We start from the raw sequence: 19,483 nt of genomic DNA, 5'->3' as shown, positions 1-19,483 counted from the left end.
GGGAAATTTGGCTGTGCGCGGAGGCAATGAAGTAGGGGATGGAGAAGGGGGGATTTGCTTACTGCCACAATGGAAGTCCAGCTCCATGAAGGCAACGGGCGAGTGGATGCGGAAATAGTAGGGGTCGTCGTCGCCGTGAGGGCCGATCCAGGCGAAGTACGTCTCTTCGAGGTGCTTCTTGAATAGATTGACGCGGTGCTCGAGCACGGGGGCCGGGTAGTACTCATTGAAGGCCTTGTAAAGTGTGACGATCTGCTCCTGCTGGGCGGGCGGGAACTCCTTGACCGGGCATCCCTCTTTTTTGGTTTTAATCTTAATGTTAGCCCTGACGCTCTTCTGGTCCACGCATGCGTTGTATATATCGAATGAGGAAATCTTGATCTGCAATAGCAATAGCTCGCAACTCACCAAAAGGCACGACCCTATTGTCCTGCCTCGCGCCGGCGAGGTGGCGCTCGTCGAACGGGTTCCAGCGGTCCGAGGGCAGCGAGTCGCCGTCCATGCCCACCGATAGCGTCGCCTTGGCCTGCAGCTCCGGGCTCAGGCTCTGCATGAGGCTCAAGCTCTCGAGCTCCTCCGTCTTGAACAGGCGCAAGCCGCTGTGCGGGCCCTCGTCGATGCGGTCCGGCTCGGCGCCCATGAAGGTCGGGCCGACGACCATGCGCGGGCCGTAGAAGACCACGGCGAGGCACAGGTGGTGGCCGAAGAAGGTGTAGCCCCACGGCTCGGCCGCGCTCGGCTTGCCGAAGAGGCGGAAGTTGTACGAGTGCTCGTTGAGCACGCGGCGGCCGTTGACGAGGTGGCCGAGGAAGCCGTTGGTCAGGCAGCACGCCCACGTCTTGTCGAACCCTTGCGGGCTGAGGCTGGCGCGCAGCACGCCGTGGACCGCGTCGCGCGTCTCCTGCCCGCACTCGTCCAGCCGCAGCCCGCCGGGGTTGACGTACAGCTCCGGATTCGACCACAGCCGGATCGCGTCGTCGTCGACAGACGGGTGCAGAGTCCGCGCCCGCTCCTCGGCCGACAGCAGCGCCAGCAGCGATTCGGCCGCCTGCGCCGCCGCCTCGACGGGGGCGCCCTCGTCGTCGGCCCACTCGTACACGCCTTCGCGGACGCTGCCGTCGGCCGTGAAGCCCACGTACGGCTTCTCCAGGTTCTTGGCGTCCAGCCGGTTGATCAGCCAGGCCGGGGCATCGATCTTGCGCCGTGACGCGCACCAGCTATGCGCGTCGCAGTTCTCGATGCCGGCGATCTTGGGGTGGTCCGGCTTTGGGATGATCTCGCGGAAGGGCACGGCGGCGTCGGTCCGGGGGCGCGTGGGGTCGGTGGCTTGGACGTAGCCCGAGTCCTTTGGTGCGGCCATGGTGGGGAGGGCTGCGATGAAGGTTGAGCGTTGCTTGCGCGTCGAAGTGCTTCTCAATGCGGGGCGTGTATATAAATCGATGGGCATGGGTCCGCAGGCCCAGCGGTCGGCATGTTGGCGCGGGAGAGCTTGCTGCTGCTGATGCAGCCCCGAAAAGCCGGCAGCCCTCCCGGGGGCGGAGGGCTGAGCAGCGGACGGGGGGAAAGGGCTCAGGAAATCGGCTTCTCGTTGCGGCGGACACGAGGTTTGGCGGCGGGGAGTCGTAGGTCGGCATTCCCGACTCTCGAAACTGCGGGGCCCAGAGAGCGACAGAGAGCGGGGTGCGACCGGGGAGGCGTCAGCGGGGCAGCCAGAATCGCACCATCACTCGGCATTGCCACCCGCCGCGACCTTCTAGCTCCGTACGCCTTCTCGGATGCCGACCCTGCGCTCGGAGATAAAATGCACAAGAGCCAACAGGGCTTCCGCTGCGGCCTGTAGAATGAAGTGAAATAGCATCCCATCTGCGCCTGTCCTACCTTTTGCTCTACAAGTCAACGTGACACAGACCAGCACACTGTCCAGCCATGGCGCCTCTTGGTCCTTACAAGCTCGTCACCGTCAACAACGCGCCCGAACGCGCCAAACGACTGATCGGCCGTGTCGTCGAGGATGTCAAAGACAAGTACACCATCATCCATGCTGGGAACGCCGACGGTAAGCCATGCGGGCTGTGAGCCATGCACCCGTGCCCCCGGCCATCGGCTCACCGTCTTCTAGATATTTCCAAGGTCGACGAAGTGGTGACAGAGATCAAGCCGGACCTGTTGGTGAGCTGTCCCACGCGTCCAGATCGACGAGCAAGAGAGTGCTGACGAGTCCGAGTTTACCGCCTCCATGTGGACGCCCGAGCAGAGCAAGACGGCCCACGACACGGCGAGGAGCATCGTGCCGAACGTCAAGACGTTCGCCCTGCCCCAGGGTCTGCAGGTCGAAAGGGGCCCGGACGCCGTCGTTGACTACATCAAGGAGAACCTGCCTGCGCTGCTCGAGGGCGAGGCGAGCAACGCATGAAAAGGGCTGGCAAGATTGGGTGCCACGGTCGCGTGCGAACAATACTCCAAATTACCTTTGCACGTGACGATCGTTGGTGGTTGCGCTGAGGGGTTGCTCTATATCAGCAATAGCTGAGATTCAGGGTCCATAAAGCAGGGGACTCATGTTGGTGCAAAGCTCGTCGATCGTGGGGGATGCATTTCCTAAAATAACCCTATGATATCAAAATAGACAGTCTCCGAACGAACAGAGTAAAATAGATTCCCAATGGGTAATGAGGTCGCGCTTTTTCCACCAACTCCGCAGCCGGGCATCTCCCGCTCTGATCTTGGCCGCTATGGGGCATCCCTCTGTATATGGGCAAAAAAAAGAAAAAAAGGGAGAATAAGGCCAGGTATCCAATGGACGAACAATGTGAACAGACGTTAAGAGAAAAGCGGTGCTAAGTAAGAAGTAGAAAATGCTGCCACTGTTAGAAGTCGCCCATCATCATCCATCCTGCGCCTCCTAATAGGCCCACGACGACGGCAATGGTGAGAATCGCGGCGCCGGCCTTGTCGCCGCTGCTGATTGCCGTCAAGGTCGTATAGGTACCATCCGTGCTACTGGCTCCCGATCCGGTTCCGGCGCTACCGTCAGATTTACTGGTACCACCAGTCGCATAGGTGACCGGGGGATCAAGAGTGCCCTTGTCGATCATCAGGGAACCGACGACTTGCAGCGCTGCCATCTGCTCACCGACACCGTAGGTGCCATCCCATGTTGTTGAGTTCCACTCACGGCCGCACGTGTTGCCGGCTGTCTTTGCGGATCCCGAGCACTGGGCGGCCGCTCCCGCCGCCGACGCGCGGAGCTTGGTGTAGATTTCCTCGTAGAAATCGGGGATCATCTGCGCTGTCAGGGCAAGCCAGCGCACCAAGTAGGCTTTGAACGAAGACTGATCGTAATCGCAGTTTCCAGACGGCTCACAGGTGACCTCGACCAAGATGTTGGCAGTCATGTAATCCGGGAAAAAGGTCGAGTACGTGGTCTTCAGCAGGTTCGAAGCGCGCGTCTTCCAGACGTCGTTCTCTGTGTGATTGTACAGGAAGGCACACCCGACAATGAAGGTTCCGTAGTTGTATGTCCATTGCGTGTGATCGGCCGTGCTGCAGTTATTCGTCACGCTCGTTCCGTCGTTGATGGTCCACGAGTCAGTGTCGAGGATCACAGTGCCGGCAGCCCAGTCCCACATCTTCTCCGCCCAGTCGCTGTATGTCGTGTTCCCCGTATAGCGGGCGAGACGGGCTGCCAGCTGGAAGAAACCGCCGTTCGAAATGGTGTTTTTGTAGTTCCAGCCTGCGTTGAACGAGTAGATTCTGTGGTCGCGGTGTTAGTGGGGAATGACCAAAGGGCCGCCGTCGCAGGCAGTGGTTGCTTACTGCCATCGCAAACCACCATCACAGTTTGCAGCATCCCAGCGCGCGGCCTGCTCGTTGAACACGGCCTGTGCCTGGGCGACCCAGGAGGCGGCTTCGTCGCCGGGGTCGGAAAACTTGAGCTCGGCGGCAGTCATGGCGGCCAGAGCCCAGAAGAGCTGATCGTCGTTACCCTCGGTCAGGGTCTGGTTGGTGGGCATGTAGTCGTTCTTGTCGCCGGTCTGGTGGATCAGGGCCTGCTTGGTCTGCGGCAGGTATGTCTCGTCGCCGGTGTAGTACCAGTACTCGACCATGCTCATGAACATGGCACCGGCCTCCCACCAGTAGTAGGGGTCGGGCAGGTTGCCCGGAACGTCACCGGTGTTGTTACCGGTGTACCACTTCATCAAGCCATAGGCGATCTCGGAGGCGGCATCTTTGATCGAGTCGGTGCTGTCGATGTCGATGGCGACAGCGTGTACGTGGTTCAGAACGAGCGACAGTATCCCCAGGATACTCCAGGGCGAGGTAAGGAATCTCATGGCGGAACGAGTGACATGGAGGGGAGGGCTGGGGAAGGGCGCGCCGGGGATGATGAGAGAAAGACGGGTGGGCACAGCCCGGGGCACATCAGGGAGGATGCGCGGCGCTGGGCGCTGGCTTGCATCGCGTCGCTATCCTCGTACGTCCGGCCGAAATTGACGCGTAACGAAATTCGTCGGTGCGCGGGCCTTAGTGGGTCATGGCTCAGGAGAGCATGCGAGTGGTGGCAAGCGGCGCTGGCGGGCTGAACAAAAGTCGCCAGCAGATCTCGCGCAGCATGATCGGCAGTGGCTGGACGAAGTCTGCGGAGGGGTTGGAGTGTGCGAGGGCGAATCGCTGGGCAGAGCGCCGTTGGTGGGTTGGCGTTGCTTGGGGGTGGCCGAGGAGTGACAAGCATTGCTTGGAGAGGAAACTTGAGGCTGCGCGGCTCGGCCACGGCTCCCTGCGACAGACGGCGGTCCGACCATCGCAATCACCCGCCTCTTCAACACCACGCCAAGCATCATGCCCACGCCCTGCTGCCCGCCTGCTGCCCGCCTGCTGCCCGCCGCCCGCCTGGCCGCGGGCCGGTGTCGCGGAGGGTTGGCGGTCCCCTGCGCCGCCGGCGCTGGCGACGACGCGGCTGCGTGGCCGCCCGGCGCCGCTGCTCCACGGCCCTCGGCGCTCCTGCCGCCTCGTATCGCCGAACCTCCCTCCTCTTCACGCGGCTGACGGCGAGCCTTGCGCTGACGTGTCGGCCATCCTCAGAACTTCGGATTTGCGTGTGGAAATCGTCGCTGCGGCTTCCCCTGTCTCCGGCGCGCGGCAGCTGTGTGGAGGAGATTGAGGGTCTGAGTCTCCCCTGCCGCTCGGACGGTGTCAGCCGCGCTCGCGTTCCAGCAACGAGACCGCGCGGATTCCATGCAATCCCTTTGCAGATGCACAACCTCAGCAATCAGCGACGCCGCCCGCCCGTCTCCACGGCAGCCATGTGGTACCTGATGGGCGCCGGGAAGTTGGGGCCCGAGCATCGTGCAGCAATCTAGTACCAAGGTGCTTTTCCGCTCGCGACCCCACGGTGCGGCGCTTGACATGGGCAGCAGTCTCCTGCCGCGGACAGCTCCCCATATAAGCTGTGAGCTGCGAGCCGTGGCCGCTCACTGGGCCGTCGGCTTTGATTGCATCCCTCCGTTCTATCGCAGCTTGGGCCCCTTTTGTTATCACCACGACTCATGCAACCCTCTCAAGACGGAGAAGTCTGCCGCCTGCGCCAGTCATGCTGCGCAGCGACAGAGAGCCTCATGTTCGAAAACTTTTCTCCTGCCGCGCCGATTAGCGGATGCTCTCTAGCCCCACGCGGCATAGCTCCGTAATGCGGATCCAAACAAGCCGAACAACAATCTCTCGGCCCGCTCCCCAGCATCTCCTCTGGTGTTAGTCCCCGCCTCCATGACGCAGTAGAGTGGGATGCCTACAAGTCTGTTATCTGCCGCACTGCTATATGAAGAGTCCTACGCCGCTGCTGACCGCGCCCGGCTCTGCTCTGTCGCGGCCAGCAACCCGCCAATTCCCACGTGCCTGTCTCTTGCACGGCTCTCGCTTCACCTGATTGTTGATCGTAGCATTGGCCAATCCAGCTGCGACCAGGTCATTGCTCGTTAAACATGTCTCCTCGTTCGTTTCCTCGTGTTTTGCACGCCTTGGCTTTTGCGGGCGGCGCTCATGCCATCGTCAACTCCACCCATCCTACTCTGCTTACCGACATCGGCGAGATCTCGAAGCATTGGGGTCAGATCTCTCCTTACAGCGACAATGCCGCCGACGTCTTTGGCGTGGAAGACGTTGGCATCCCTGATGGTTGCCAAATCGAGCAAGGTAGGGCGTTTGGTGCTGCACCATCATGTAGGCTAGGCTAATTCGTTCAGTTCACACCATGCAACGTCATGCTCACCGCTTGCCCATTCACTGGGTTGATGATGGAAACAACAACTTGGACTTTGTGTACAAGCTGGGTAACTGGTCTGCTGCGTCTAACGCTACGGGCTCGTTCGCCGGCCCCCTGGTCTTTTTGAACAACTACCGCTATTCTATGCCATCCCTTGGTCTTCTTACCGGCCAAGGTGCTGTCGAAGAGATGAAGTCCGGAGTCTCTTTCTGGGACAAGTACGGTCGTACGCTGTATGATGCTGAAGTTGGCCAATTGACCTACGACCCCAAATATCCCAACGGAACTGCACGCGACAAGCCCCTCCTACGCACAACTTCGCAGGCGCGCATGTACAACAGTATGCTGAACTGGGCGATCGGGTTTTTTGGCCCTACTTTCAGAGCCGACCCAGACCAATCCATTCCGACGCTGGGCAACTGGACGGACAACTTCGACGTCCTGATCATTCCAGAGGGCGGTACTGAGAACAATACCCTGGCCTCCTATGACAGCTGCTTCAACGATCTTGAATCAGGTATTGGCGACATTGGAGACCTAGACGTTTTCAAGTATCTCCCCGTCTACCTGCAGGACGCTACGAAACGGCTGCAACAGTACGCCCCTCAGGGATTCACCTTCAACGTCAACAACACGTACGCCATGCAGATGATCTGCGCCTACGAGATGCAATACATCGGCCAGTCCGACTTCTGCGGCCTCTTCACCGCCGACGAATGGACCGGCTTCGAGAACACGCTCGACATCGCGTACTACTACGACTACGGCTTCGGCAACCCGACGGGCCGCGCCCAAGGCATCGGCTACGTGCAGGAGCTTCTCGCCCGCCTGCAGAACCAATACATCACCTCGTCCAACTCGTCCGTCAACTCCACCATCACCGACAACCCGGCCGACTTCCCGCTCGGCCGCCCCTTCTACGCCGACTTCTCGCACGACGACATCATCATCTCCGTCCTGACGGCCATGAGCGTCGACTATTTCCGCGACGCCCCCTCGCTGACCGAATACCCGCCCAACCCGGACCGCCACTTCAACCTGGCGCGCTTGACGCCCTTCGGCGCGCGCCTCATCACCGAGGTCGTCGGCTGCAGCGCCGCCGACCCGCCCGCCGCGAGCGCGAAGCGCACCTTCTACACGCCCGGGCAGTACGGCTACGACGCGGCCACGGCCACGCACAAGTTCGTCCGCATGCGCCTCAACGACGGCATCGTGCCGCTGGACAGCATCAGGGGCGGCGCCTGCGCGGGGCGGACGGACGGCCTGTGCGCGCTTGACAAGTTCGTCGAGAGCCAGGAGGACTCGTACGAGCTGAGCAACTATGACTACGCGTGCTTCGGAAACTACACCCTCGACGACCCTACGAACGCTCATGACTATGATGGAACTATTAGTGAGCAAAACTGAGAAAGAAAGAAAAGAATCCGGGTCTGCGTACGCAGGTAGTAGGTAGGAGCAATGGTGCGGACGTAGACGTGAGTTTTATTGACTGAGCATTCGCATCCGGACAGTGGATTCGATGACCTAAGTAGGGTGAAAAGTTTCTGGGTTTAATCATTCTGCACCCCGCTGTGGCTGGATTACCCAAGGTTAATTCTTAATATTTTTCTTGGGGAATTACTCCATTTATCCTGCAACAACTATTTTACTTCTACTAGAACTTTTGGGGACGGCAACAGCCGCACGAGATAAAATGCCATCGAAAGATGCATTGAAGGCAACTTGGTGGGTGCCAAAGGCCCCATCGACGTCTTGGAAGAGCGCGAACGGGGGTGTAGGCGCAGGACACAGAAGCTTGGGACTTATAGCCACAATTTGTTCTTGGGTGCCTGGTTTCCTGGATTGCCCGAGTGCCAAAGGTCTACGCTTTATCCATGCTGACAAGCACTAATAAAGCAATGTTCATTATTACAATGATCAACCAGATCAGGACTGCAATCGTTGCTGTAAGCCAATTGTTGCGCATCTGGATTTCCTCGACGGAACTGGTGGACTGGTGCTCCCCGTGCTCGGCTTGTGCCACGATGTCATTTCCAGGGCGTGCATCGCGGTCGACGGCGGAGACGGTCATAAACTTGTTGCGGCAAGTGAAGTAGACAAGAGGAGCGCTGACAAAGGGCAAGATGACACTGAGTGCTACCTGTGAGCCCTCGAGAGCATCTGATAATCCTTCGCGGCCGACCGCCCCGGCGACGATGATCGAAGGAACAATGCTGATGCTGCGGGTGATGAATCGGCGCTTCCATGGCTTGCAGCTCCAATTCAGCTGTCCCTCTGATATCATCTGACCGGCTATGGTGCAGACAATGCCAGCACTTACACCAGACAGAAGCAGAGCAAGCGCAAAAATCGTGCCAGCAGCGGGCGCCAGCGTTGACGATAGAAGATCATGGATGCCGAAAAGGTCAGCAGACTCAGCGCCAGGCGTTTTGTAAAGTGAGGAGCCGGAAACTATGAGGATGGAGGAGTTGACGAAGAGCGCGAACGTGAAAAGGGAAATTGCTGTCTCAACGACGGAATAGGTCAGGCAAGCCTTGACCGCCTGAATAGAAGGGCGGTATTTCGAGTGAGATACGATCGATTCCGAGTCGGAGTCGAGGTTGTTGTTTTCCGCCGCGGCGGGGTGTTGGGCAGAAGCCAAAAGCGCTTCATCGAATTCGCGTAGGCGCGGCTGAATGATGCCCGAGCCAAGATACAGCGAGTGAGGCATAACGGTGGCGCCAAGGATGCCGCAAGATTGGTAAAGGCTGATTGTATCCGTCAGTTGCTGTTCTTGATTGGACCGTCTCGTGGCTAAACTTGCCCTTTCGATTCAACGATGGCCTTGCTTGGCAGATATCCTTTGAAAACGTCGCCCACCGACGTGTCCTTGATGAGGCTGAGCTGGAAACAGAAGCAGACAACCACACCAAGCACAAGTAGCATCACAAAATATTCGAAATAACGCACGGCGCGCATGGAGCCTGAGGGTCTGTAGAAAAGCAGGATGAGGAAGACATCGACAATGCTGATGGCGCAACCAGCGACCAAAGGTACGTTTAACAGGACGTTCAGGGAAATTGCTGTCCCGATGACCTGAGATGAGTTAGCTCCAACCTGACAAGGGGCTTCGCGGGGCCGTCTTAGATGAGCGTCTGACGTGGCATCTCACGTAGTTGCGGAACCTATGTGTACGACGTGCCACCAAGTGCGGGGACTCTACCTCAGCAATATCCGTAGCGATGATGGCCGACTCGGCGAAGATGTATAGAATGATATTCAGCCAGAAGGGCAAGTGAGCACGGCAGTTCTCAGCCAAGTTCATGCCCGTGACCGTGCCAAGCTTCACGCAGAGAGACTGCAAGAAGATGGCAAAAATGTTTGACATCAAAATGATGAACAAGAGCTTGAAGCGGTAGGAAGCACCAGCAGCAACGTCCGTAGCATAGTTCCCTGAGCAGGTCAGCATTGCGGCCTCGGCGCAGCGGAGAACACATACCCGGATCGATGTATGCAACCGCCACCATGAACCCTGGTCCAACAAACTTCGCATACTTGTAGAGCACATCTCTGGTCTGAAGTAGGAGCCCAGAGAAGCACGATCCACTTCGGCCTGGCTCTCCACTTCCTTTGTGGTCACGCCCAGCACACCCGACATTCAAGGTAGTCGCATGCGCACCAGAAGCCGACGAATCTTTGGGTGCGGGCCGGTCTTGCGACGCAGCAGCACCCGCGCTCATGTCTGCTTTGGCAGGACCCTCGGGCTGGATCCTGGAGCGCCCGACACCCCGCCGCTGCAAAGGGCCGGTGTGAATGTCGGGGGGCTGCTGCGGTTGTTCGATGGCGCCCTCGTCGGAGCTGTGGCCGGAGCTCTTGCGCTTCTGGCGCTCGTTTGCGATATGGTTCAGGTCATTGCACGTGGTCGCTTCGGCGTTCAGCGCTGGGGGGTTCTGGTTCCAGTCGGGTGGAATGTCTGGCTCGACTCTCGAAGGGCAATTCATGATCGGGCGATGTCACTGCTGGGCGGGAGCGTGCTCGTGCTCGTGCTCGGGCTGGCATAAGAGTGTGGCGGCACCTCGGGTATGCAGGGCGATTGCGGCTGCTTTGCGGGGAGCTCTGGGATGGAGTGCGGGAGGAAGGAAAGGCACGCGAATCAAGACAATGGCTGCTTCCGGTTTCTCGCGACCTGCGCCATGGCCTGGACTTTTCGGTGCGCTGCCGGAAGGCACGGCTTCCGGGATTGCCCCGCGCTGCAGTCGCGACACTGGGGCTGTGGAGCAGCGCCGGAGTGCGTATGCGCCGAGTGATGAGCCATCATGGTGTCAGCTGTTGCGGCGCGGCTCTTGCTGGGAGCTGTCGCCGCAGGAACAAAGAAGCTCCCAGAGGCGATCGCGCAACCTTGAACCCCGCGGCCCGGCTTCCGAACGGCTTGCCCACTTCCATGCCCAGCCGCCGCCGCCAAGCGAACCTGACAACAGACTTTGCCAGCCAACCACGGAACACTGTGCCGACAGACGGCAGTTCGTGCCGACAGACGGCACAGCAGCCGATCTGGCCCACGGCGCTGCAGCCATCAGCGTGCGGGCAAGCGGCCGACAGGAGCCCGGCACGGTGTCGCGGTGCGGGCAGGCCTGTGGAAGGCAGCAATAATGACGCGCCCGAGGGCCCGGTCGAGCTAGCCCGAACAGGGTCACGAGATGTTATTCAGCTCAGCTTGGGCCTGCCCAGCCGCACACCACCACCGCTCTGCTAAACACTCACCCGCCGACCGCAAGCCTCAGCTCCTCACCCCCCGCCAGGCATGCTGCTGTGCTGATTGAGCCTGGAGACCAACGAAGCGGGGGCGACAATGGCCCAGTCAACGCGCCAGCCCCGCCAGACGCGGAGCAGCGCCGCTTGTGACTCGTGCCGCAGCAAGAAACAGAAGTGTGGAGGCGAATGGTGACCCCCGCCCGCGCCAGCCCTGCCGGCAGCATGCTAACCAAGGCAGGCCGATATGTGCCCGGTGCCGCGAGACGGGCAACGAATGCACCTGGCCCCCGCAGCTGCAGCGTGGCCCCGCGAAGGGCTACCTGGAAGCCATCGAGGCCCGTCTTGATGACGTTGAGCACATTCTCCTTCAAGTCCTACCTCTGGTCCCCTCCGAGCAGCTGCTGAGCTCCGTGACCTGTCACAACGACTCTGCTCGCCACCTTGTCGAGAGCGGTCAGAAGCGCTCCACCCAAGAAAAGAGAGCTGCTCTTGATTACTGGGCCTCGTTTCCTCTCAACTCGCCTCACGCCGTATTGGCCTGGTACAATGACCGCTCGCGCCGTGACTCGGTCCGGATTGCGTCGCAGCCCACACCTTCAGCCATGGACATCAGCCCGACTCCCGGCGGACCCTCCCCCGACACATCCAGAAGCACCCAACCTCGGCTTGCCGAGGCTCCAATGGACGACGTAAGCCATCATCACCCAGAGTCAGCCAGCTCGATGCCAGGTTCGTGGCCCAGTCATCATTTGCCTGACAAGGCACGAGCGCCTGACCCACAGCCAGGGAATACTTCAACAAGCTCTGCTCGGGATCAAAATGCCGCGGCCATTCACCAACACATGCAAGGCCCACCGTCCATCTCTCCTTCGGCAAGTTGCAGTAATTTTGAGCTCTCCGGGGAGTTTCACGCAAAATTCCTCTGGTAAGCAGCGAGAACCTCGTCAAGTCTACACACATCAACAAAGGACGTCAATCGAGGGACCACGTTGAAAGCACAGAGATCGCATGCCAGAGCTTACGCTGCGCTTGTCCTGGCTGCGAGTGTGTACGACGCTCCACACAGTGAATGTCAAATGCAAACGCATCGCCTTCGTTGACGCCGCTCGTTGCGTCGTGTCAAAAGCTTAAACCAAGCTCATCCGTCTGACATGTCGACCTTATGGCCCAGCCCATGGTCGATACTCCAGCGCTCTGTCCAGTAAAGATCAGAGCAGATGATTCCAAAACACATACAGCGCTGTCCATGCCCGCTCGCATCGGTGCCGAGCATAGTCAGATCACTTAGACATTTCGAACGTCACGTCCGCCCAAAAAGAGTAATTTGCGTAATCCTAATTTGTTGTGTTTGGTTTGCCTGGAACGCGCCGCGTCTGCAACTGCATCGAAGTCTCCCGCCACGTACTTGTTTCGCCACAAACAGACACGATGATGCGAAGTCATATAAAATTCCACGCTAGCCGTCTTACTGAGAAGCTGCGATCTGCGTTGGCTTCGACATCTATGGTTAGAGCTTCTCGACTCGCAATAGTAAGGCTACCTACAAGAAAAAAAAATGCAACGATGAAGTACTACATGCAGTTAACAGCATCGGGTCGGCTTCAGGGGCCAGAAAGTTCAAGCTGCTCTCGAGATGAGATCCAGGCGTGAGATCGTCGGCTCATATTAAGATTGCTCCCGGGGTAGTTGGGGCCGTTGACCCCACGTGGCTGATGCACTGGTCTGCTCCAACCAGTTGTGGCTAATGTGTAATATGGAGGAAGCGGGTGCTGCGGTGGTGTCATGGGCGCGGCAACGCTCTCTCAACGATCACCCTCTCGCTTTCCCGATGCGGATCGTGTGGCTCTAGTGCCTCAGTCGCTACCTCGTATCGTTTTTGGCAGGCCGTTGCTCAATGCAAGCGAGCCTGCTTTCTGACTTGGCGGATGCGCTGTGGTGATACAACAAGCGAGCCGAGGAAGTGGAAAACACAAAGCCGAGGTCCCTCGCTGGGTGCGGGTCTCTTCATCTCCACAAAACAGCGGGCAAGGAAAAAGAAGCTGGGGGTTCCTTTTGCGCACGAAAAGAAGAACGGGACGATTCCTTTTGCAAGCAGAGGAGAACAGTGATGACACGATAGACTGCGGACCGAATCTCGAGCCACTGGTGGTTTCAGCCTTGTAGCCTCGGCTTGTTGTTGAAGGAATCAAACGCCATTCGTCTTGCGCGGGCAGACGCTAGACGCCGGAAATGGTTGCGGCTGCACTAGGTACACCAGGGAACCGGCCAACAGATACAGGTTACGAGGATGGGATCCCCTGAGCCACATCGGATAGATTGCACCTTAACAGCGTTAAGGTGCAATCCCGGCAGCGGCACTCCCGACCAAAATCGCGAGCCGAGGTAGCGTCTTCCAAGCCGCCCGGAAGCCTTCCGGTGAAACAGGTCCGAAACCTCCACGTCTTGCTCCTATTGGCCAGAGCATACACCATTTACGCCCCTGCCGCAGTGGGCCGTTGTTCCCAGCACAGGATCGTCCAGCTCTTGCCGTTCACGATAGATGAATCCGCACCGTTGAATGCTTCTTCTGCACAGCACCCTGTTCCTGCATCCATCGTTGCCCAACCGCGCCATGACCCTTTGCAAGGTAGCAGCCTCGGCATCGGACCATTGGAGCATTCAGGCCTTCCAAGACAGGCCAGCTCCTTCTCGTTTCGATATACCCAAAGGAGTTATTGTTGGAGTCCAGGGTGTCGATCGAGAGTAGTGGATACGCGTTGGCTAGAGGGGCTGCATGGAAGATGTTTCCTTCTGCTTTGACTACCACAGCCACAAGATGGGTCGTTTCAATCATCACTTCTCTATAAAGGCTTCAACCTTTCCGTCGAACCTGTTCTTGCACTATCACTCACTTCAGCATCCTCTCTTCTCTTACCCTCTTTTACCTGTGCAGGCTCCGGCAGCTCTTGTACCGCGTCATTCTCTATCTCGATCATCTCGAAAGACTTGACGCTGTCGTTCCTTCCATCCTTACAAATACATAACTGCTTTTCATCATCATCATGAGCAACATTCTCCTCGCAGCTGTTTATGCCGCCCTCGTGGCTGGCGCTCCTGTGCCCCAGGCCATCAGTGGCTATGGCATTTTGCCCACCCCTGGCGCCGGTGGCGAGGGTGGCCTTCCTTTCCCCGTCCCGACTCCTGGATCCGGCGGCTCTGGCTTCGGTGGCCTTGGCGGGGGCCTGGGTGGTCTCGGTTCCATTCCCACCCCCACGGCCGGTGGCCTTGTGAGTTAGCCCGTTAGGAACTAGTTATGAAGATGCTCACATCTCTGTAGGGAGGCGGTCTCCCGTTCCCGATCCCCACTCCCGGCGCTGGCGGCTCCGGCCTCGGTGACCTGTCCTCGCTTCTTGGTGGCTTGGTAAGGATTTCTCATGGTACTGCCGTAAGAATCAAATACTCATTCTTTCGCAGACCGGCGGCCTTTCGATCCCTACACCAGCCGCTGGCGGATCTGGCTCAGGACTCGGCGGACTGGGCAGCTTTGGCGGCCTTGGCTCTGGTGTTATCCCCACAGGCACCTCTGGGTCATACGGCGATGTCGAGAAGCGTCAGCTTAGCGGATTGAGCGGACTGGGTGGACTGGTAATGCATGGCACTTTCTGAGACCCGTCTACATTGTCACTGACTGTCCTCTAGGGCTCTTTCTCGGGCCTGGGCGCTCTCCCCACGGGACTTTCCCTGCCGACACCTGGCGCGTCCAGCGGCCTTGGCTCTCTTGGGAGCAGCAGTGGCCTCGGATCCCTCGGGTCTCTGGGTGGGAGCAGTAGCTCGGGTAGCAGTATTCCTGACCTCGGATCTCTCACTGGCGGCTCAAGTCTAACTGGTCGCCAAGCATCTGATACGTCGGGCCTCAGCACGCTCTTGGGTGGCTTGTCGGGCGGAAGCTCATCAGGCTCAAGCTCGTCAGGCTCTTCTGTTCTGAGCGGCCTTTCGCTGGGCGGAGAGTCTACTTCGAACGGCCTCGACGAGGATTGCAAGGCGGCAACTCTCATCTTTGCTCGTGGCACCACCGAGACGGGTAACATGGGAAGCGTTGTCGGACCCGGGTTCGGAAGCTCTTTGAAGGAGCAGCTTGGCGACGGCAAGGTGGCTATCCAGGGCGTCGACTACGCTGCTGATGCCGCTGGTATCGCCACCGAGGTCACTGGTGGCGCGGGAACCACAGCCATGGTGGCCGATGTCCAGAAGGCGATTCAGAAGTGCCCCGACACGCAGATCATCCTTTCCGGGTACTCTCAAGGCGCCATGCTCGTGCACAACACCATGAACAAGCTCACGGCGGACCAGGCCAAGAGCGTCAAGGCTGCCGTCACGTTTGGCGACCCGTTCAAGACGCAGGCTCTCAAGAACATTGACGCGAGCGCTTTCCGGACCTTCTGCGCCAGCGGCGACGCTGTCTGCGGCGGCGGATCTACTTCTGGCAGCGCCGGGTCTGCTTCCACTTCCGGCCACTTGGGCTACGGCGCCGATGCCGACACGGCCGCCCAGTTCGTCAAGACCAAGGTTACCGTCTAAGCAGCCAGCCTCGCCATCCACAAGACACTCCCTTTTCTTTTGCTCGGGTCAATGGTTGTTGCCTGTTGTATTACTTTCTGGACATTATTTTAGTATTTGGTTTAGTTGGATTCAAACACAGGGGACGGCATCATCAGCATAGCTCCTGTATCACAATCAATCCCAACGACACTCATGTTGATGCCACATTGTGCACTACTACTGGCGACTTGTCCACGTAATGCGAACTAACGATGGCAAAGACAAGTGGGGTGACGACAGTTGTGGCCGAAATAAACTTTCGTCTGCGACAAGGAGGCTTGGTCATCCTTCCTTTTTCCTGAACAGTCGCCCCACTGGCGCTTGGACGTCGCACAGCATTCCTTTTTGAGCACCCCTGGCTTATATTTAATATCGACAAGGTCGTACTCGTCGGTTCCAGTTGAAATGCACTAGCCAGCTGCTATGTCTCGCGTCAATTCCGTCAAGCAACCGTGCAAGGATCTATCTAGTTCGACTCCTTGATTCTTCCCCTGCACCCACGTTCGAATATGTGTTTCAGCTGCCAACTGATGTTCTTGCCAACTCCTCTACTTCGACGGCACGTCGATGCGCTTACTTATCCGACAGACACGTCTCCGCACTTTATCGAGCCGTCATCGTCACACCGCGTCAGATCCGAGGTTTCGCCCTTGATGCGACCAATGAAACCAGACTGTGTCCTGCTCGATGGCGGAGTCATCCAGTCATCCCCCACGTTCCACATGACATTGATATGACCTCCTGAAAGACGGTCCTCAACACCACTCACTTCCTTCCCCACCCGACACCATGTCGCTGCAAGTCCCCCCGTCTTCCTTCGACCGCCCCGCCCACACCCAGCCTCTGGCGCACCCGCTGGACCCAATCACTGCTCCGGAAATCCAGAAGGCGGCGAGGCTGTTCAAGGACTCCAATCCGAACAGGGACCTCCATTTCAAAAGGATTGCCCTCATTGAGCCACCCAAGGCCCAGCTACGGCCATATCTCCAAGCCGAACTCCGCGGACAGAAGCCTGCCCCCTTGCCGAGACGCGTAGCTGCTTTGTACCTGTTCCGCGGCGAGAATGATACTTTTGCTGCCGAAGCCAACCTTTCCAGCGCCACGGTTGAGAGCGTCAAGAAGCTGGACAGCCGCATCCATGGCCAAGCTGACATTGACGAGGTCATCGGCATGAGAGATCTGTGCATGGACCATCCTGCCGTCAAGAAGGAACTCGACCGTCTGGCATTGCCCCCCACTGCACGCGTGCAGTGCGACACCTGGCCCTACGGCCGTGATTCGCCCACCGAGAAGCGGAGACTGATCCAGGTAAGTGCCGAGTGTCTATGCCAACGCCGCATTGGGTAGATTCTGAATCGTGTAGTGCTACATGTATGCCTGTGGCCTCGAGAAGGAACACCCCGCGTCCAACGTCTATGACTTTCCTCTCGACTTCTCTCCCGTGTTTGACATGCATACCAAAGACTTAGTCACCATGTGTTACCTCCCTCTCGGCTCCGAAATCGAGCGGAGCACCCCGCCGCAAGAAGGACATATTCCCCACAAGCCACGTGAATTCCACCCGGACCTCCTGGACACACCCATCCGCACTGACCTCAAGCCACTGCATGTGAGCCAGCCGCAAGGAGCGTCTTTCACCGTCGACGGCCATCTGGTTGCTTGGCAGAAGTGGCGGTTTCGGCTGGGGTTCAACTGGAGGGAGGGCATGGTCCTCCACAACGTGACCTACGACGGCCGCGAGTTGTTCCATCGCCTAAGCCTCGCCGAGATGTTCGTCCCATACGGATCCCCCCAGTCTCCGTACCACCGCAAGTCAGTCTTCGACCTTGGCGACATCGGGGCAGGTGTATGTGCGAATGATCTCAGACTGGGCTGTGACTGTCTCGGTCTGATCAAGTACTTCTCCTTTGTCATCAACAACTCCCATGGCGACCCGGTGGAGAAGCCGAACGCAGTGTGCATGCATGAACAGGACAACGGGATCGGCTGGAAGCACACCAACTCGCGGACGGGACAAGTGACCATCACGCGCTCTCGCATCCTCGTCCTGCAGACCATCATCACCGTGGGCAACTACGACTACATATTCTCATGGCATCTCGACCAGGCCGCCGGCCTCCACTACAACATTCAAGCCACCGGCATCTTGTCCACCGCACCAATCGCACACGGCGCCCAAGTCCCATGGGGGACCGTCGTCAACGACGGCGTCGTCGCCCACTTCCACCAGCACAGTACGTAACACAACAAGGCCTCTCTCCCCTCCCCCCCCCCACCGACCGACCCACCATCCATCCACTAACGAGCCCCCACCCACAGTATTCTGCCTCCGCATCGACCCCTGCCTCGACGGCGACACCAACTCCTTCCAGGAAGAAGACTCGGTGCCGCTCCCGCCCGACGCCGCGACCAACCCCTTCGGCGTCGGCTACGCCACGACGACGCGCACCCTCGCGCGCTCGGGGCCCTCGTCCGCGGCGCCCAACCGCGTCCACAAGCTCGTGAACCCGACCTCGCTCAACCGCACCTCGGGCCGGCCCGTCGCCTACGCCATCCACAGCCCGCCCCGGCAGCAGCCGCTGCTCGCGCACCCGGACTCGTTCCACGCCCGCCGCGCCCAGTACGCCCGCCACCCCTTCTGGGTCACGGCCCACCGCGACGGCGAGCTGCACCCGGCCGGCGAGTACACGTACCAATCGCTGCCGCCAATGACGACGACGGGAGAGAATGGGAAAGACGAAGACGAAAACATCCTGCCGGACAACGCAGACCTGGCGGCGTGGGCGGCGCGCGGCGACAAAGTCGACGGCGCCGACATCGTCGTGTGGCACTCGGTCTGCCTGACGCACAACCCCCGCCCCGAGGACTACCCCGTCATGCCGTGCGACGCCATGACCGTCGCCCTCAAGCCCAGCGGCTTCTTCGACGCCAACCCCGCCCTCGACGTGCCGCAGAGCACGCAGGACGCGAACCGGAGCGTGCTGGTGGCCGATGACGACGATGCCGGGGCGTGCTGCGGCGGCGCGGTGGGGAAGGAGAAGGAGAAGCCGAAGGAGAAGGAGAAGCCGAAGCTGTAGGGCTTGGGGATATGGAGTTTTCCTTATTTATTTTATTTTGTGGTGGTACTGTAGTGATCTTGAGTGCAAGAAGCGTTTTGCGCACTGGTGCGGATTTCGGCAGTCCTGTTGAACAGTCACAGTTGTATTTCTTCAGTCAGTCGGGGGGAAAACAGTGAACGTGATAGCAATGGAGCAAATCCTAGGCTAATGAAAACGCGAGGGTGTTATAGTTCGCTGACTGCTGTTTCTTTTAAACCCTTGGTGAGAGACAATCGGTCAAGTTCTGGAATCAGATGAATTCGTTCAGTGAAGAGCTGAAACTAGTCCTTGGCCAAGTTCTCTCGTTCAGCAGCTGTCATTCCGTGGTCGTGATGTTAGCGTCCTTTGCGAGGGGATACACTTGGTGATGACGCGACTGTTGGATCGGCGGCCCCTCGCTTCTGCTACGTCAAACCTCTTCCTGTGGAGGCCTGGAATGTGCCAGTCTGAATGTAAGCGTCTGACTGACCAATTACGCTGGGCGTATACATGCTTTGCATGTTCACCCACGTCTTTTCCTCGAACAGGAAACTCGGCCAGCAACGTTTCGCGGTCCTATGGGCAACGCCATATCGAGCATCTCCGGATTCCGCCGCGACAAACAGGCAAAGCCAAGCACCAGCCCATGACGGTTGAGCAAAAGAAAGCGCTCACACCGCCGGCGGTACTGCGGGCAGCGCCATTATGCGGTCCAAACACCGGACGGACCCAGACGCCAAAAAAGATAATTTCACCACCCACCCCAACAGCAACAACAAAACAGCAAAAAGATGAGTCGGGAATTGAGCCCAACGCGGGGATTGAACCCGCAACCTTG

The 19,483-nt window shown here is 58.9% G+C and overlaps 7 protein-coding genes across 7 annotated transcripts; 4 read left to right on the top strand and 3 right to left on the bottom strand.

Annotated features, from left to right (window-relative positions):
- Positions 1-62: 62 nt before the first annotated feature.
- Positions 63-1,360, bottom strand: BKCO1_23000151 (gtp binding protein and negative regulator of the ran tc4 gtpase cycle gtr1p protein; the record flags this gene model as incomplete). Its single annotated transcript, XM_020272961.1, has 2 exons — positions 63-296; positions 409-1,360. Coding segments are annotated over 2 exons (1,186 nt in total), but the record flags the coding sequence as incomplete, so codon positions are not given.
- Positions 1,361-1,926: 566 nt separating this feature from the next.
- BKCO1_23000150 (uncharacterized protein) lies at positions 1,927-2,413 on the top strand (the record flags this gene model as incomplete). Its single annotated transcript, XM_020272960.1, has 3 exons — positions 1,927-2,056; positions 2,120-2,169; positions 2,225-2,413. 3 exons carry the CDS (start codon positions 1,927-1,929, stop codon positions 2,411-2,413), a joined length of 369 nt encoding a protein of 122 aa, XP_020130597.1.
- A 454-nt stretch (positions 2,414-2,867) lies between these two features.
- Positions 2,868-4,334, bottom strand: BKCO1_23000149 (mannan endo-alpha-mannosidase; the record flags this gene model as incomplete). The annotated part of the gene is made up of 2 exons (XM_020272958.1): positions 2,868-3,753; positions 3,817-4,334. 2 exons carry the CDS (start codon positions 4,332-4,334, stop codon positions 2,868-2,870), a joined length of 1,404 nt encoding a protein of 467 aa, XP_020130673.1.
- Positions 4,335-5,978: 1,644 nt separating this feature from the next.
- BKCO1_23000148 (phosphoglycerate mutase-like protein) lies at positions 5,979-7,666 on the top strand (the record flags this gene model as incomplete). The annotated part of the gene is made up of 2 exons (XM_020272957.1): positions 5,979-6,189; positions 6,240-7,666. 2 exons carry the CDS (start codon positions 5,979-5,981, stop codon positions 7,664-7,666), a joined length of 1,638 nt encoding a protein of 545 aa, XP_020130672.1.
- Positions 7,667-8,120: 454 nt separating this feature from the next.
- BKCO1_23000147 (manganese transporter) lies at positions 8,121-10,239 on the bottom strand (the record flags this gene model as incomplete). The annotated part of the gene is made up of 4 exons (XM_020272956.1): positions 8,121-9,006; positions 9,123-9,334; positions 9,462-9,691; positions 9,738-10,239. 4 exons carry the CDS (start codon positions 10,237-10,239, stop codon positions 8,121-8,123), a joined length of 1,830 nt encoding a protein of 609 aa, XP_020130681.1.
- Positions 10,240-14,031: 3,792 nt separating this feature from the next.
- On the top strand, positions 14,032-15,547 carry BKCO1_23000146 (carbohydrate esterase family 5 protein; the record flags this gene model as incomplete). The annotated part of the gene is made up of 4 exons (XM_020272955.1): positions 14,032-14,256; positions 14,307-14,390; positions 14,444-14,614; positions 14,669-15,547. The coding sequence occupies 4 exons, from the start codon at positions 14,032-14,034 to the stop codon at positions 15,545-15,547; spliced, it is 1,359 nt and encodes a 452-aa protein (XP_020130680.1).
- Positions 15,548-16,357: 810 nt separating this feature from the next.
- Positions 16,358-18,645, top strand: BKCO1_23000145 (copper amine oxidase; the record flags this gene model as incomplete). The annotated part of the gene is made up of 3 exons (XM_020272954.1): positions 16,358-16,876; positions 16,932-17,802; positions 17,888-18,645. 3 exons carry the CDS (start codon positions 16,358-16,360, stop codon positions 18,643-18,645), a joined length of 2,148 nt encoding a protein of 715 aa, XP_020130679.1.
- Positions 18,646-19,483: the final 838 nt, after the last annotated feature.

This window comes from Diplodia corticola (genome assembly GCF_001883845.1).
Source record: "Diplodia corticola strain CBS 112549 chromosome Unknown scaffold23, whole genome shotgun sequence".
Classification (NCBI taxonomy): domain Eukaryota; kingdom Fungi; phylum Ascomycota; class Dothideomycetes; order Botryosphaeriales; family Botryosphaeriaceae; genus Diplodia; species Diplodia corticola.
This window is presented reverse-complemented; position numbering and strand designations above follow the sequence as displayed.